The following is a 15220-nucleotide window of genomic DNA, read 5'->3' on the forward strand; positions in this document are numbered from 1 at the left end:
TAGTGATAGAAAAGATTGCTACAGATGACAACATAGCAGATCCTCTCACTAAACCATTACGACAAGATAAGCATGAAGGGCATGTTAATTCCATGGGAATTAAACGTGTTCCTAAGTTGTAGTACTCTTTTATGGATTAGATTCATCCTCTTTTGTACTCCATACGACATCATCGTTTTGATATTTTATATATTTTGTTTTTCATGTGGTTTTGTACGACATTTTTGAACACCACAAAGTGAACTGAACAAACATTATATTTTATGGTCCTTAATTACCCACGTGAGCTGATAACTCAAGGTAATTATTTTGTGACGTTGGTTGATGGTGGGTTCAACGAGCCATAAGTCAACAAAGTTGTGACCAATCACGGAGGCGATTTATACGGATATCTCGTAGGACACAATTGTGACATCAACGTGGAGTCCTAAATGTTTTACAACATTCGGTGCCCGGTCGTGGATAGGACCTCCATGGTGATCCTAATAGTCGATTCTTTTGACTATCGACTGTCTCTTGAGACTAAGGCAGATTTTGGGTGACTTTGGTTTCTTTCTCACGGTCATCCGTAACAGGGGGCCAAGTACATTGTTTCTGGGTCATTTCATGATGTGCTTAGATCGGAAGGAGTTCGAGTTGAAGGAAATATTCAGCCTTTATCGTGCTCGATATTTCTCGGGGCCACTCGAGGAGTCAGAATCGAAATGCATGGCCATGCTCGGATACGGATTCGTTTTATCAGTTAAGTTACTCTCTAGTCGGGGAAACCACTCTAGATACAGATCGATTGTAAAATACGACCTTTGCGGATCCGGATCTGCAAATTGTTTTACATTGAGTGGGAGAAATTTTAAATGAATATGAGAATCGGTTATCGCACATACACTTGTACGGACAAGTGGGAGTTTGTTGAGCCGTGTCCTCCGTTAGTGCGGATAACGTCATTGCACATACACTTGTACGGACAAGTGGGAGCTTGTTGGGTTGGTGTCCTTTACGATTAGTGCAAGGACTTATAAATCTCTAAAAGGATCAAAGGGTATACTTTTGTATCATAATCCGTTGGTCCACGTTTATCAATAACGGTTGGCTTGCTAGATAAGTTTGACGTTATTGTCATACAGATGGCGGTGATCAACTGGTCCCTAAAAGTCACACCTATAGGATACGTTTGAGAGATGTGACGGTATGAAAATACAGTCATGTAGATGCCAAATTTGACTAACCAGTTAGTCTGAGTTATTTGACTAATAATTAGTCAAAAATGTGATGTTGAGATATTTTATTTAATACGGATTAAATAATAATGGCTAAGGCGAATTAAGCAGTTAATTCGTAAATTGAATATAAGCGATTTATATTTAATTAAATGTATATTGAATATAATTATACAATATCGTTTTTGTCGGACATGTATTAATGTTTCAACTAATCCGTATTATTAGTTGATGCTTTAATAACCGATAACCGATGACGATTTATAACAAAACCGCGTCATATACATTTTAGCGATTTGCGAACCAGACCATGAGCCAAAAACTAAAAGGAAGTGGAAGCCCACTTCCCTAGGTAGTCCATGGCCGGCCGAATGAGAGGAAACAAAAAGGAGACCCTCTCCTCACTTGTAACCTAATTGTCATTTGCAAAAAGAAATTAGGGTTTTGAGAAAATTGCCTCTCAAAATTCGGATCTCTCATCCAACAAAACCTCACAAAACAATCCTCTCAATATTGCAAGGCAATTAGAGGATTCATTCTAGCACAAGGGCATTTCTCGGACAATCTTGGGTGCAACAATTAGGAGGAGATCTACTTTGATCTCTCATTGCCGAATTGCACTAGGACCGGAGGTTATTACTTAATCTTTATCGTTTCATTATGTTTTTCGTTTATGACTATTAATCACGTATAAAATTTGCGTTATAATCCTTCAATTTATGGGTTTTATACGGATATTACCCCACATCTTAGTCTTCTTTGTAATAACTGACTCCTCGGGCAACTCTCCTTTCTTGACATTATTTTTTCAAAATTTAAAATTAAAATAACAGTAACAACTATAATAGCGAAAAGGGATAATGTTGGTTAAGTCTGAGAAAGAATGTCAACAAGAAAAAGAAGATAGCTAAAAAAAAATACAACTCTGTTATAGTAACGTCAAATACTTTTTGGATATCAAAAAATTATGTTTAAAGTACTAATATTACAGTAACACTGTAACAGTAACATTGTTATTCTCTTTAAGCTATGCTGATAATATAGAGTTTTACGATAACCTTGTTATTGTTACATTGTTACTGCTGTTTAGTTAAGAAATATCGTTACTCGATTTACAAAAACATTGTTATTCTTTTTAAGCTATGGTGCTAACACAGTTTCAGAAAGAATGATTAAAATACTCAGTTTCTTAATATTATTACTAACCAAAAGTTTTGGCGAAAACTAAAGACAGAACTCAATAGCAAGCAAAACAAAAACGAACATTAATTACTCATTTTCTAAAAAATCATTAACCCTAATGTTTAGGCGAGAACTAGAACATGAGGTCGGAATACTTTCAACAATGGAAGACTAAACTCGTTTCTAGAGTGGCCGAAAATGTCAAATAAAGTCATTTCTAGAATGGATGAATGTCAAAGGTTGCCTGATGTTTAATACTTCCTCCGTTCGGTTGAATTTCATACGTTTCCGTTATCAACTGTATAAAATTTAACCAAATGGTCCGGAATGGAGGGAGTGTGTGTTTCCAGCTCCAAGGGTAATTATTTTCCTTGCAGATTTATATGCGCTAGCTGTTGATATTTATTTTTGGCCTATTGATACATACGGACCAACGAAGTACTTTTTTTTTGGTACATTTAGCTTCAATCTGAATGCATGGATATCAATTTGTTAATCATGTCTAGGTATTGCTTCTTGTAAAAAGCCTTCATCAAGCTATTTGACTTCTTAATGCGGCCGTCACAAAAATCAATAACTTTTAATTCGTACAACGGTGTGGTTGACAATCTCTTCGATGATGAACGGAGAGAAATCGGCTTTGTGATTCGATAAGACTTACCTGAGATCTGAAAGTGATGAAACTGTCTTACCCGATCATGACCTGTAACTAAAATTGATCCAACCTGACCCCGACCCGATTCGTTGATTGACTAAATGAGAATGTTGACCTACTTGGGGTGACCTGACCCAAAACCACTTGACTTGTAAATGACCCAATCCAAAATGATACGAAGTGAACTACAATTATATGAAACGGTTCATTGGTTGCTGCAACTAGGGGTGTTAACGAGACGAGCCGAGCCCGAGCTTGGGCTTGGGCTTGCTCGGCTTCTTCTCAAGAACCAAAACTCGAGCTCAAGCCGCGATTTGAGTTTACCCTAACTTGAAAAAAATGTGCTCGTTATCAAGCTCGCGAGCTCGAGCTCAAATCGAGCCTATATAATTGTTAATTTTTTGATTTTTTTCTTCCGATATTTTCAATAACAAGGCTAGAAGCGTATGTAAAAATATTTGGCAAATCAGTGAGACGTTTGATATGTGTGAATACAAAAATATAATCATGATAAAATATCTTTATAAAATTTAAGCAATATCTTATCTAATCACACAAGTTCGAGCCGCTCACAAGCCTTTCGAGTCGAACCAACGTTTGCTCGACTTGACTCGTTAAACTCTCGAGCAGAGCCCGAGCCGAACTTTGACCGAGCCGATCTCGCATTGCTCGTGAGTTGTGTCGTCTCATTATTACCCCTAGTTGTAACGTGCAAGTAGGGATGACAATGGGTAGGATATGGATGGGGTGGAGCCATATCCATATCCATTTAATTTATGGCCATCCATATCCCACTCTCATCTATTTAATATTTTTCATCCATCCATATCCATATCCACCGGGTTAAGCGGGTGGAACGGGTACCCGTTGGATATTTTCACAGCTTATAAAATTTAAAGATAATATATCGTAAAAAAATTGTGGCGATAAAATTAAAAGGCATACATAATTCAAGTGACAATATGTGTTAGCAAATAGCAACCCAGTATATATCCAACAACAAAGTATCTTTGCAAAACAAGTGACCATCCAAATACGCCACGCCAACTACAAAGAAACCACCGCCAACGCATTATACTATTGATTAAACTAACAAAAGTAAGTTATTTTGATTAGTGAAAATAACAATATCCACATAAAAACAAGTTTTACTTTTCCTAAATAACAGTATGATATTAAAATTAAGTAAAATTTATGATAAAAAAAATATACTTTTGAAGGGAAATCATTAATTACCTAAATAATTATTAACTTAATAAAAAACTAATTATAAATATTAATTTCGGATATCCACAGGGTGGTTTAGCGGGTGAGAGACGATAATCCATATCCCACCCTAAATTCACCCATATCCATATCCTACCCTAAATTCGAAAAAAATTCGTCATCCATATCCCACCCATTTAATTTCGGGTGGATGGATATGCACAGGGTAAGGGTGAGACTGTCATCCCTACTTGCAAGTTACAATGCTCCATAATAAATAATTAATTTTAAGACAATTTTTGTTTATCACATTAATACTACTTAAAGTGTTTTAATATTGACTCGACCCAAAATAACCCATACCCGAAAACTACCTGATTCGAAAGAGCTCAAACTCTGAATGAACCGACAACTTAATATCAGAAACTAACTCGAAACCTAAAATAACCCGACCCAATCTAAAATGGGTGACTAATCCGAATTAACCCGACTCAAATAACCATTTGTGATTTGCCACCTCTAGTCCGACGTTTGTGCTTGAGAGGGGAAAAGAGACGTACCAACATCAAAACCGCGCTAAAACATTTAAACGCTCCTCACAATTCTCAATTCCATAAGAAAAATACCCAAATTCCTGAAATCAATCAACCCTAATTTCGTCTCACTCTCTTTTCAATTTCAATTAAAGTTAATTAAACTTGTTTATAATAATAGAGATGAATGTGACCGTTGCAAAGAAGAAGGCATCTGCGAATGTGAAAGCTAAGGTAATTTCGTCTCTTTTTCGTATTCTTCCTTTTCGTTTTAATTTTCAATTAAGGTTGTAAAATTGTAAAGATTTCTGGGTTTAATCTGATCTTTGAGCTTAATTCGTGGTGGGTATCTTTTGAATTTGATTTCTGGGTTGATGTTGTTATTTTATTAGGAAATATTTGATCTTTTTGATGAGTTGTTGCGGATTTAGGGTTTTATTGATTGATGTGATTGAATTTGGTGGTAGCCTATTGATTTGATGTAAGAAGGTGAATTTATTATAATACTAATAAATCTTGATCCATCCAGATGAATGTGAAGGTTGTTCGGAAACCCCTTGGGGATCTGACCAACACAGTAAGGCCACGCGCTCTTGAAAAGCCGTCTAAGAAGAATTCTGTACGAGAGAATTACGATTGGGTCAAGGAGGAAGGATTCCTTCACAATCATGATAAATGTATCGAGTGTGCCAATGCGACTATGTTCAAGGACATACTTCCACAATGTTGTTCCCCGCCTGTCAAGTTGATTCGTATGGAACTTGACGAGTTTCTGACTCCTGTAAAACTTGTCGAGTTTGACATTGACTTATTTGCGGGATGTTCATGTTCCCCGGCAAGGCCTCCAACACCTGGGTCTCCACTTTTGGATATAGACCCATATTGGTTTACAGTTTGGGATGATATGCCACCTTTCGAGCTGCAAAAGGATTTGTAGTTGTTTGTTTATCAGTCCTAGACCAATCCAAGATCCTCTGCTGCCCAGGTACATGTTATCAGAAAAGATTTGATCGATCTTTGCGTCAGTTTGGCTGCTGTGTTTAATTTGCCGTTGTTTTAATTGCTAATTTTGTCATATTGTCTTGTACAAGTCATCTTTTGGTATTTTAAATTCAATTGTACGAGTATCATTCAAGAATGGTTACGGACTTATTGAGTATTGAACTTAGAATTTATTTTTGATTTTGACACAAAAACGAGATGAATTAGTGAGATTTAACAAGTTGGACCTAAAATTAAGAAATAACATGTTTTACATAAGATGGAAATGAAAGAAATTACTAAAGACGCTCAAATAAAGAAATGTAAGGAAATGATGAATGTAACCTCGAGAAAGAAAAATGAAATTGTTAAAGCCCCTGGTCCGTCAGCGACAACAATAATGCAACCGTTAGATTCGTTTGCATGCAGTCAAATTTAATGTTTGACGAACAATACGATGTAGTTTATTTGATTTTTTCGCATGTTGATTAATATACATACTCCTACTCACTCAGCTACTCTACTTGTTAATAATATACTAGTATGATGAATTGTGTTAGTTGATGAAGACGACAACGAGAATCCTTGGTTTCGGAACATACAAATCTGGTTTAATGGAAGTATAGAGACTTTATAGGATTTAGAAGAGTCATTTTAGTTTCTTTACATGTTATTTTACTGTCAACAGCCTGTGGATAACAACCCCTAGGATGTGATTATAGAATTGGCATCTAAATAATGTGGTATGGCAATCTGAAAATTGTTAATTTAACAACCCTGATACCATATGAGCTGACCTGGTCAGCTTTAATCAATAGAAAGACTCTTTAATCAAAGTCCATGCGACATAGGCGTGGCAAATGGGTCAACTGGGTTGGCTTCGGGCCAGCTATTTCGAGTTTTTAAGAACTCGGGTCAAATTAGATCCAGTTGGGTCAGTTCAGGTCCAGTCAAATTCGGGCATGTTATATTGTTATTATCGAGTTATTAAGGGATAATGACAAATTGACAATGTAGAACTAAGTCGTGTCAATTAGGGGTACGACGGGTGAAGCTTGGGTGTGGAGTTGAGTGTCCGACACGTTTTGGCACGTGTCCCATGAGTGTCGGTGTCGGATAGGGGTACACTGGTTAAGAGGAGTGTCCGTGCTATCTAGGGTTTAACCAGCAGACATGATATTTTTGGGAGTAGTTAGTCTTTTATAAGACCATTTTAGGTCAATATTAACAAGAGAAGCTGAATGCCCCTCTGAAACCTGCTCTTGTAAGCGTCCTCGGACTGCAGCATTACTTCCTTCTCGTTTGACAGATCCTTTTTGCGGCTGAAGCCATCTGCAGGCGAGTTTCACATACTTCACCTAATGCACCCCTACGCGTGGCAGAAGACTTGCTATCTCGAAATCTAGAGGATATGTAGAATTAAGACAATTATACTTTCTTGTTTTGCCGTGGTTAGTTGGTTGTCATGAGTTACATCACCACTGTGTTTATCTGGTAGAATGCATACCCATTGAAGTGCTGAATATTGATTATAAACGTAACATAGAGTGCTCCTTTTCCTTTGTCTCTAGATTTGATGTTGCCAGACATATTTTTTGTTCATTCAGCATTTGTATCAATGCTACCCCATATCTTCAGATGGCAGCTCATGAAACCATTTCTTTTTATCAGTATGTGAATAGCGGGAGAGGGAAGCACGATCTGGATTCTTGAGCAGAACATCTATGTCTGGTCATTCAAGAGTTCCGCTTTAAATTGATCGAACAGAGGCATGTGGTTATCGAGCCCTTTCTTCCACATTGATCAACCAGCCCGCAGATCAAAGCTGCCTAACGCAGATCGTTTGAGGTCATGCTTTCTGTTAATGCTTTGCAAGGCCTAGGACAGTTTTATTTTTATTTTATTTTTTTACAGATTCTTGATTCTTCTAGTGAAAGTCATCCTCAGGCTCTGCAAAATGATGGTTCGAAAGGTGGTCTAATAATCAATATGTTATATGTAACATCTACATATCTTTTACTGGTATGCAAATAATGGACATGATTTCCATCGTCAGAGTTCTATTCCTGATTCATTACCTTATGAGTTCACTGGTTTACGGGACTAAATTTTCGGGATTTCTGGGATGTTTAAGCAGAAAAACTCGCCATTGCGATTTGCGGGTAACGGCTGCAGTGTGCAAAACATCATCGGCAACGCAGTAAACCTGTCTGAGAAGAACAGTCCTGATGCTCTGTGATTGGGATAGACTTTCCCAAGTGTCCTGCCTTTTCACACCTGAGCACTGTGCAATAGAATCCCCCATCTCTATCTAGTTTGAATGGAACAGTAGAGAGATGGCTATTTAGTGTATCTTCAAAGCAAAATCATTATTCTTTGCAGCAAAGACACCTTTGTAAGAGTTTATATGGCTTCCAGATTCCATCTTATTATAGCAACCTCCTATGTTTACATTGCAGAATATTCTTTTCCAATAATCTATTGACCAAATTCCAGTATTTTTTGGTTCTAGATTTATGATTGGAATAAAGCAAAATGACTTACTAACATGAATGTTTTTTTTATTGTGAAGCCTCGACGTAATTTTCATCTTGGGTCATTTGTTACTACCCCGCAATTTGCGGGAGCCCTTGAGATACTGCGTTAATATTACTTAACTCTGAAGGTGCCTTTAATGTGTTACACAAGCAAGGTCTTCACAAGAACATTTTCTCAATAATAAAATAAAAAATCCCTTGTCAAATTACAAATGAATTAAAGAAAGGAATTTCTTTAAGTTGAGGCCATCCTTGATAAAAGAATTCCAAAACCCAAAAACAATGTAGCAAAGCAACGTAGGGTTTAGGACTTCCATTGTCGGATTTTTAATTCCCACCCAATATTTATATTATAAATGTTCAAATCTGCTATTGCTTATTTTCTCCCAATCTCCCTTAATAATGCATGGAAAACCATTTTTTATATTTTCGACCTTAATAACTATCTTCATATCGTTAATCTTTCCTTGTTCGGTTTCTAGCACATTTACGATTACAAATTTTTGCCCATTCACAATATGGCCCGGTACGTTATCCGGGGCAGGCACACCACCTCTGTCCACCACCGGGTTCAAGTTAGATTCAGGTGAGAGCGTGAGAATAGAGACGGCTGCAGGGTGGTCAGGGCGGATATGGGCGCGTACAGGATGCAATTTTGACCAGAATGGTATGGGGAAGTGTCTGACTGGTGACTGTGGGGGTAAATTGGAGTGTCACGGTAGTGGAGCGACTCCGCCAGCTTCTCTCTTTGAGATTACGTTTGGTCAAGGCGATGGTAAAGATTTCTATGATGTTAGCCTTGTAGATGGATACAATCTGCCGCTTGTTGCTTGGCCTACTGGTGCTACTGGTTGCAATGCCACCGGCTGTGTTTCTGACATCAACATGGGTAATTGACAGCCAAACTTGTTCGTCAAATTACGATCATATATTTTCAAACAGAAGTTTCGGGTAACACTGATCTAGACTAAAACATGTTTTAGTTTTAAGGTTTTTGGTTGAGTCTCAAACGAAACACACTAAAGAAGTTAATTCTGTAAACCTCCTGCAGTCCGACTGTAGAACCATTTGCTGTCGAAGTTTTGCCTGAAGCTCCTAGTCACGTTACAAATGCTTTTGTTCGTTATCTTTGTTAACATCTTGATGATTTTCCCCTGAAAATGTTTCCAACAGGATGCCCGAAAGAGCTACAGGTGATCAGCGGGGAAGGAGCAGAACAACAAGGAGTTGTAGCCTGCAAAAGTGCCTGTGAGGTATTTGGTCTAGATCAGTATTGCTGCAGTGGACACTTTGCAAATCCAACTACCTGCAAACCATCTTACTACTCGTCTGTCTTTAAGAGAGCCTGCCCAAGGGCATACAGTTACGCCTTTGATGATGGTACAAGCACATTCACATGCAAGGCTTATAACTATGCTATAGTTTTCTGTCCTAGATCTTCAGTCGGGTAATGCCTGTTTCAACTCTGGTTTTAGACATTTATATCGTTCATGTCGTTTATTTCCCAGCATACTATAAGTAGGCCTAATTGTCGGAAGGGTTTTCCCTAATATTTGATGCAGGCCAAAGAAACCCCCCAACAGGGGCACATCAAGCACACCACCAAGCACCACATTTTCACCTCCAACTGACGGATATGGCTCACAACCAAGTGGTGGATATGGCTCACCACCAACTGGCGGATATGGCTCGGTACCAAGTGGGGGATATGGCTCACCACCAAGTGGGGTGTTTGATTCACCACCGAGTTTCAGTGATGGTTCACCTCCAGGTGGTGGGTCAAGTACTGAACCAAGTTTCTTTAATAAATCCCCACCACTCCGAAAGCACAGTTATGAGGCATCTGAGGGGGATGCCTCCTCGTCAGTCACTGTCCTACCTCACCCTGCTTTGATTCTTCTAACTTTCGGATTACTGATGATGCGCTGAAAACAGTTCTGAACTCCACAGTCCACTGAAGACAAACCCAGATGGAGTTGAGTTGGCAACTGAGGCCAGATAAATCACTGAAGACATTCCAATGAGGAAATAGATTGCATCTCAGAAAATAACGCACATTGCTCTCTTCATCGTTCAGAAAGACAAAACAGAGTGGCTGTATATAATCTCACTCATTAGAGACCTCGAATGATGTCCACAATTACTGAGTTCCCCTCAATATCATATGTATCAAATTACCAGAATTACTGAGTTCAGATACGAAGTATTGCGTATCAAAGAGCCCTACGGCCCCTACACAGATACACCAATATGAGGAAATAGACAGTATGGATAACACAGCCTTACACATTTACTGAGAACAGATTATGTGACAGTAGGACAGCACGAAACTATTTCAATTCATTTTATAATATTGTAATTTTTACCATTTCCTAAAAGATTCTCCGTACATGCTGTGAACTGATTCTACATGATTAGTCTATTAATTAAGAATACATCATCCAAGAAGGGGTAAGAAACTAAGAAAGTATCAGCATCAATCTAAGAAAGGATGATCAATAAAATAGGACAGGTATATTTTTATTTCCTAGAGCCAAAAAAGAAACAATCAAAGCCTAGCAAAGATAGGCTTAAGAACAAGCAAGTGCCTTTACATAGGCGCAAAGGTTAGAGAAAACATAGATAAAAAGGGTTGGTGTAACTTGTTAGAAAATGCGTATCTTACGAACAGAAAACTCTGTATAGTAGCAAACAAAGATAAGCAATAAAACAAATTTTTATACCTTACAGAAAACATGGCTCCTATCATTTTGTTGGCTGCTGGAGCAATATTCATGCTAGGCATGAGTGTGATGACCTTATCCATCACCTCTACTCTCTGTCAGCCGAAACGTACTATGACTGATCCATATGAAGGAGAAGATGGCCAAGCCTTCTTCCAAATAGTTTATGGCACAGATTCTTGGTGATTTCCTTAGAAAATGGAACTGTATCTTCTTCAGCCTTTGTGGAACAGCAGCCACTTTTACACTACATATCATCAAGTTTGAACAAAAAGAAACTCATATTTTGTGGGGAAATCCATGGCTTCCTAGTTTAACATGAACAATGAACATCATGTGTACAGAGTGCAGAGAAGGTGTATTCCTGAATTTTAATGGTTTGAGGTTTTGGATGTTTGTTTGATAAATGTACTCGGCATGCTATTACCTGTAAGGTTGTAATGCATGAAAGTGTACAATCAATTTGGATCACAAATTTTTAACATCATTTCCATGTACTGCATACTAGTATACTACTTTGAATGACGAAATGGAATCGGCCAAACATCTTAACTAATTAAAATTTATAAACGACACAGCATTATAATTAAGATTATCTATAAACTTATCAGCACGAAATGCATCCATGATTTCAGAAACTCCAAATGTGGATCTCTGTCAGACCAACTCTTACTCATCTGGTCTGTTTTTTCACAGGAATTTATTATTCCAACAATGCAAAGAACGAGGGTGCGAAACATCCTGACAGCTACTGCTATAAGATGAGCCTGACAATTGCAAGTTTGCAACCCTTGACATTTAAGGCATATCAATGCTACGGAACCATATAATGTGAGGCATTTACTAAGATGCACTTTTCAAAGCTCCTGCCAGAATGCCAGGCTGGATAATTTGATCACCACTTCCGACAAACAAACTTACAGATTCAATGGGCCATATCTTCATATCTTCTAAGCTATGTCTTCAGCAAATATAATGTCGAAGAGGAATTTTACTGCAAGGCACGATAAAAGATAGCATAAGAATTTCACTTTCAACAAGATGCTCAATGATACGGCTGTGTACTTGTGTGGATGTTGAAAACCATGTACTATCCACTTCTTTTTAGAAGTACTGATATGTATAGAAGTTGTACCATTATGTTTAGGAAGAGGAGGCAAACAAAACAGCAATGTCCAATTATTTTTAGAAGTTGGTACAGATATTTTTCCTAATTGAAACGTTACAAAATGCCGATTGAAATATGCTTTCAGTCCCCAGGTAATGATCAGTCAGATTTCAATTGCGATGAGAGATGCAGAAAAGTGGCAAAGTTAAAAAGAAAGCTCCAAGCGGAAAAAGTTAATAGGTTTATAGACGCCAATTGTTGCCCAGAAAGGAGGTTAAGAGTACTCAAGACTAAAGATTCCAGAACAAGAGTAAATTAGAATGCAATGCCAGCATTTGGTAGGTACTAGTTGCCCTAACAAGAGCGGGAATAAAAAGAGTACTCCACATATACTCACACGAAAGATACTGCGTATGAACTATGACAATTGCCAGAGAAACAAATTTACCTTCATCTTTTGGGATATTTGGCTGATCAACCAGAAGCTGGCGCAATGCTCCAAGATCGGTAGCACTGTAAGATAGCAAACCTTAGCATTCACAACTCACAAGAAAAACGGGGTAGAGTCGGAAGATATATCGTTTACCTGGGCTTTGAAGCAACATTCATGAGGGTAGAAATCACTGATGATTTAAGACGGTACCTGTGCAGCAAAAGAAAAAAATAGAACAATGATGAGACCATTAATCTTGATGCGATGGCAGAAACTGAAGGAGAAAAGCACGAATGATGCAGTAGTAATCACGAAAGCATACTCAGAGCTGTGCATCTCCTGCAGAGTAGCAAGCCCCTCCAAGCAATCTGAAACACTTGGTTTAACACCTATTCTTTGCTGCAGTTGTTTGGTGGATAAACGATGAGATCCTCCTCGCATTTGTTGCTTACTGTCTCTGACCATCTTCTCAAGAAACAGGACGATTCCATGAAACTCCTCCCTACATTTTCAATGTTTGAATGATTTTATTCTGCTACTATACTATCCTTTGTAGGTCTAATTGGAACCTATTTCACTCCGACTTTAAAAATTACCTTGCATACACGTGCCCGATACTTGACACTCCAGTCTCCAACTATTACACTAACTTGCACACTTTTCTTTACACCAAAAAAAACATGACATTTTTTCATAAAATAGTCTGACACTTGGACACAAGAAGATATAGGGCTTTTCTAACGAGTCTGAGAAACATAGGAGGCCATAGCCATTAGTGCTAAGGCAGACAAAAATCAATCCCCACACACCATATGGAGGAATGGAATCCTAAACTAAGCTAGGCGACTATATGAGACATTGGGGCAACGGTAAATTAACAATGGTATACTCCTCATTTGATCTCCATTCCTACTTTACATATTTGAAGCACTGAGCCACTGACCCTAAAGAACAGATCTTTAGCCTGCCTTCACGGCATTAACCACAATTATTATCACAGGCTACACTTAAAAATAGATGAATAATCAAATATACAACCATCTGTTACTATCAAAACTCAATTTTCAAAACCCAACTCTTTCAATAAACAGGTTAGCATTACACATCAAGTGCACTAATCTTTGAAATTAATCACCCACTACCACAAAACGTACTCAGTATAATTTAATCCACTTATCGTACAAAATAAATAGCTAAAAGCAGTTCCCTTCTCACTGATTTTTTTGGTGTCCAAAAGTAAAAGTAAAAGTAAATAAATGATGAGGACAAAGGGAACTAATACAACATCAAACCTCTTCGAACCAGCACACAACAAATACTACAAATGATAAGCTGATGAAATGCCCAAATCAAACTCACATGGTCTTTTGAATTGATACTGAAATGTTCTCTAAAGACTCCATTTGTTTGCGCAAAACCGCATCCTCGATCCCCTCAACACCTCTCAAGCAACCATAATACTTCCTATCTCCAAGTACCTAATGAAAATTCGCAACAATACAAGAAAATTACGCCTTAACAGAGACGAAAGACACAATCACACTGCAAGAAAAAGACTAAAAACCTCGAGTCTTCGGATGATAGCAGAAGCATTGGAAAATTGGGAGATAAAACGACTTTGCAGGTCATCCCAACGGCTCATTTCCTCTCGCACTTTACTGAACTTGGACTGGAATTTTTTCACTATTCCTTCCATCGAACTTGTAACAACCCGGATTTTCAAATACTTCAAATAAATAGCCTAAATGATTAACAATATACAAATATAAATGAATAAAAATACGTCAAGGTGGCGAAAACACCAGACCAATCCGATTATCAAGCTAATATGAATCAAATCACCCAAGACTATAACTTGAAAATCATCAAACAAGAAAAAAAATTGACGCACAATTACCTATTAACAACACATGCAGGTTTTAATCAAAACAGGGTGAAAATTGCATATAGTTAGCATTAAGATAGAAAAAGCAGTAAATTTGATTGTCCTTATTGCTGAAATTCGTTCTCTAAATTAACACATTCCTAATGCTGTTCGTCAATTAGGATTATAATTGCTAGGGTGTAAGAAATTACCTGGGGAGCTTGGATGAAGGGGAGGAATAAGCTTGATGTTGTTGCTAGCTATGGCTGCGTGTGTTGGGACATGTTGGGAGTAGACCGTGTAAATGGGTCATTCAGGTCGGGTGTCGGGTCGGGTTACTTCATAGTTCATGCTGAATCATTTTCGAGTCAATAATTTACTGGTACCTTTGGACAGGACCATTTTTTGGCCGGTCATCTCAGGTCAAGTCGTTGTGAATCGTTTTGGCCTTTTGGGTTATTCAGGATTTCAGCCTTTCCGGACATGGTTTTGCCTTATAACTAAGTCACTCGTGTCATTTTGGGTTTATATGGTAATTCGGATTTATCAGATCAAGTTCAAGTCACACTTTTCGTGTTATTTTTGAGTCAGCCTTATCTGTTGAGTCAATTTTGCCATAATTTGTTTGGAGTATGTAATTTGTTACATTGGCTAATAAGCCTGACAAAGTTAACTCAATACGAGTGAGTGTAAACCTGACAACTAGTCAATCGGTTCGGACTCGGATCAGGCAGTTTGCATTGGGTCCATTCGGATTTGCAAAAATTCTGGTCAGTTATTT

At 37.9% G+C, this 15220-nt stretch overlaps 3 protein-coding genes across 8 annotated transcripts; 2 read left to right on the forward strand and 1 right to left on the reverse strand.

Annotated features, from left to right (window-relative positions):
- The first annotated feature begins 4842 nt into the window (after positions 1-4842).
- On the forward strand, positions 4843-8270 carry LOC141657143 (uncharacterized). 5 transcript variants are annotated; one of them, XR_012548668.1, is made up of 4 exons: positions 4843-5027; positions 5323-5778; positions 7446-7796; positions 7909-8270. XR_012548668.1 is itself a non-coding variant. In XM_074464282.1 (3 exons), the coding sequence occupies exons 1-2, from the start codon at positions 4977-4979 to the stop codon at positions 5728-5730; spliced, it is 459 nt and encodes a 152-aa protein (XP_074320383.1). In that variant the 5' UTR covers positions 4843-4976; the 3' UTR covers positions 5731-5778; positions 7446-7837. The 5 variants fall into 5 exon arrangements, 1 of the variants encoding a protein (XP_074320383.1); XR_012548667.1 differs by having other exon boundaries at positions 7912-8270; XR_012548669.1 differs by having other exon boundaries at positions 7446-7622; positions 7912-8270.
- Positions 8271-8517: 247 nt separating this feature from the next.
- On the forward strand, positions 8518-10653 carry LOC141657141 (pathogenesis-related thaumatin-like protein 3.5). Its single transcript, XM_074464279.1, has 3 exons — positions 8518-9200; positions 9485-9758; positions 9874-10653. Exons 1-3 carry the CDS (start codon positions 8714-8716, stop codon positions 10238-10240), a joined length of 1128 nt encoding a protein of 375 aa, XP_074320380.1. The 5' UTR covers positions 8518-8713; the 3' UTR covers positions 10241-10653.
- Positions 10654-10803: 150 nt separating this feature from the next.
- On the reverse strand, positions 10804-14760 carry LOC141657142 (uncharacterized protein At5g43822). Of its 2 annotated transcripts, none has more exons than XM_074464281.1 (8): positions 14652-14760; positions 14140-14301; positions 13935-14053; positions 12898-13077; positions 12729-12785; positions 12591-12655; positions 11956-12028; positions 10804-11281 (listed from the first exon to the last, which is right to left on the reverse strand). In XM_074464281.1, exons 2-7 carry the CDS (start codon positions 14269-14271, stop codon positions 11985-11987), a joined length of 597 nt encoding a protein of 198 aa, XP_074320382.1. In that variant the 5' UTR covers positions 14272-14301; positions 14652-14760; the 3' UTR covers positions 10804-11281; positions 11956-11984. The 2 variants fall into 2 exon arrangements, with proteins under 2 accessions (XP_074320382.1, XP_074320381.1); XM_074464280.1 differs by having other exon boundaries at positions 14140-14316.
- Between the last annotated feature and the right edge of the window lie 460 nt (positions 14761-15220).

The sequence above is a fragment of the Silene latifolia genome, chromosome 5 (assembly GCF_048544455.1).
Source record: "Silene latifolia isolate original U9 population chromosome 5, ASM4854445v1, whole genome shotgun sequence".
Taxonomy (NCBI): Eukaryota; Viridiplantae; Streptophyta; class Magnoliopsida; order Caryophyllales; family Caryophyllaceae; genus Silene; species Silene latifolia.

What these genes read in the sequence shown, in the direction of transcription:
- LOC141657143 (XM_074464282.1), top strand. Translation starts at nt 4,977, where the DNA reads ATGAATGTGACCGTTGCAAAGAAGAAGGCATCTGCGAATGTGAAAGCT. An exon ending in CTGCGAATGTGAAAGCTAAG is followed by an intron (nt 5,028 to 5,322) that starts GTAATTTCGTCT and finishes TGATCCATCCAG; the next exon opens with ATGAATGTGAAGGTTGTTCG.
- LOC141657141 (XM_074464279.1), top strand. Translation starts at nt 8,714, where the DNA reads ATGCATGGAAAACCATTTTTTATATTTTCGACCTTAATAACTATCTTC. An exon ending in TGTTTCTGACATCAACATGG is followed by an intron (nt 9,201 to 9,484) that starts GTAATTGACAGC and finishes TGTTTCCAACAG; the next exon opens with GATGCCCGAAAGAGCTACAG. An exon ending in TGTCCTAGATCTTCAGTCGG is followed by an intron (nt 9,759 to 9,873) that starts GTAATGCCTGTT and finishes TATTTGATGCAG; the next exon opens with GCCAAAGAAACCCCCCAACA.
- LOC141657142 (XM_074464281.1), bottom strand. Translation starts at nt 14,271, where the DNA reads ATGGAAGGAATAGTGAAAAAATTCCAGTCCAAGTTCAGTAAAGTGCGA. An exon ending in CTATCATCCGAAGACTCGAG is followed by an intron (nt 14,054 to 14,139) that starts GTTTTTAGTCTT and finishes AATTTTCATTAG; the next exon opens with GTACTTGGAGATAGGAAGTA. An exon ending in AATGTTGCTTCAAAGCCCAG is followed by an intron (nt 12,656 to 12,728) that starts GTAAACGATATA and finishes GCTATCTTACAG; the next exon opens with TGCTACCGATCTTGGAGCAT.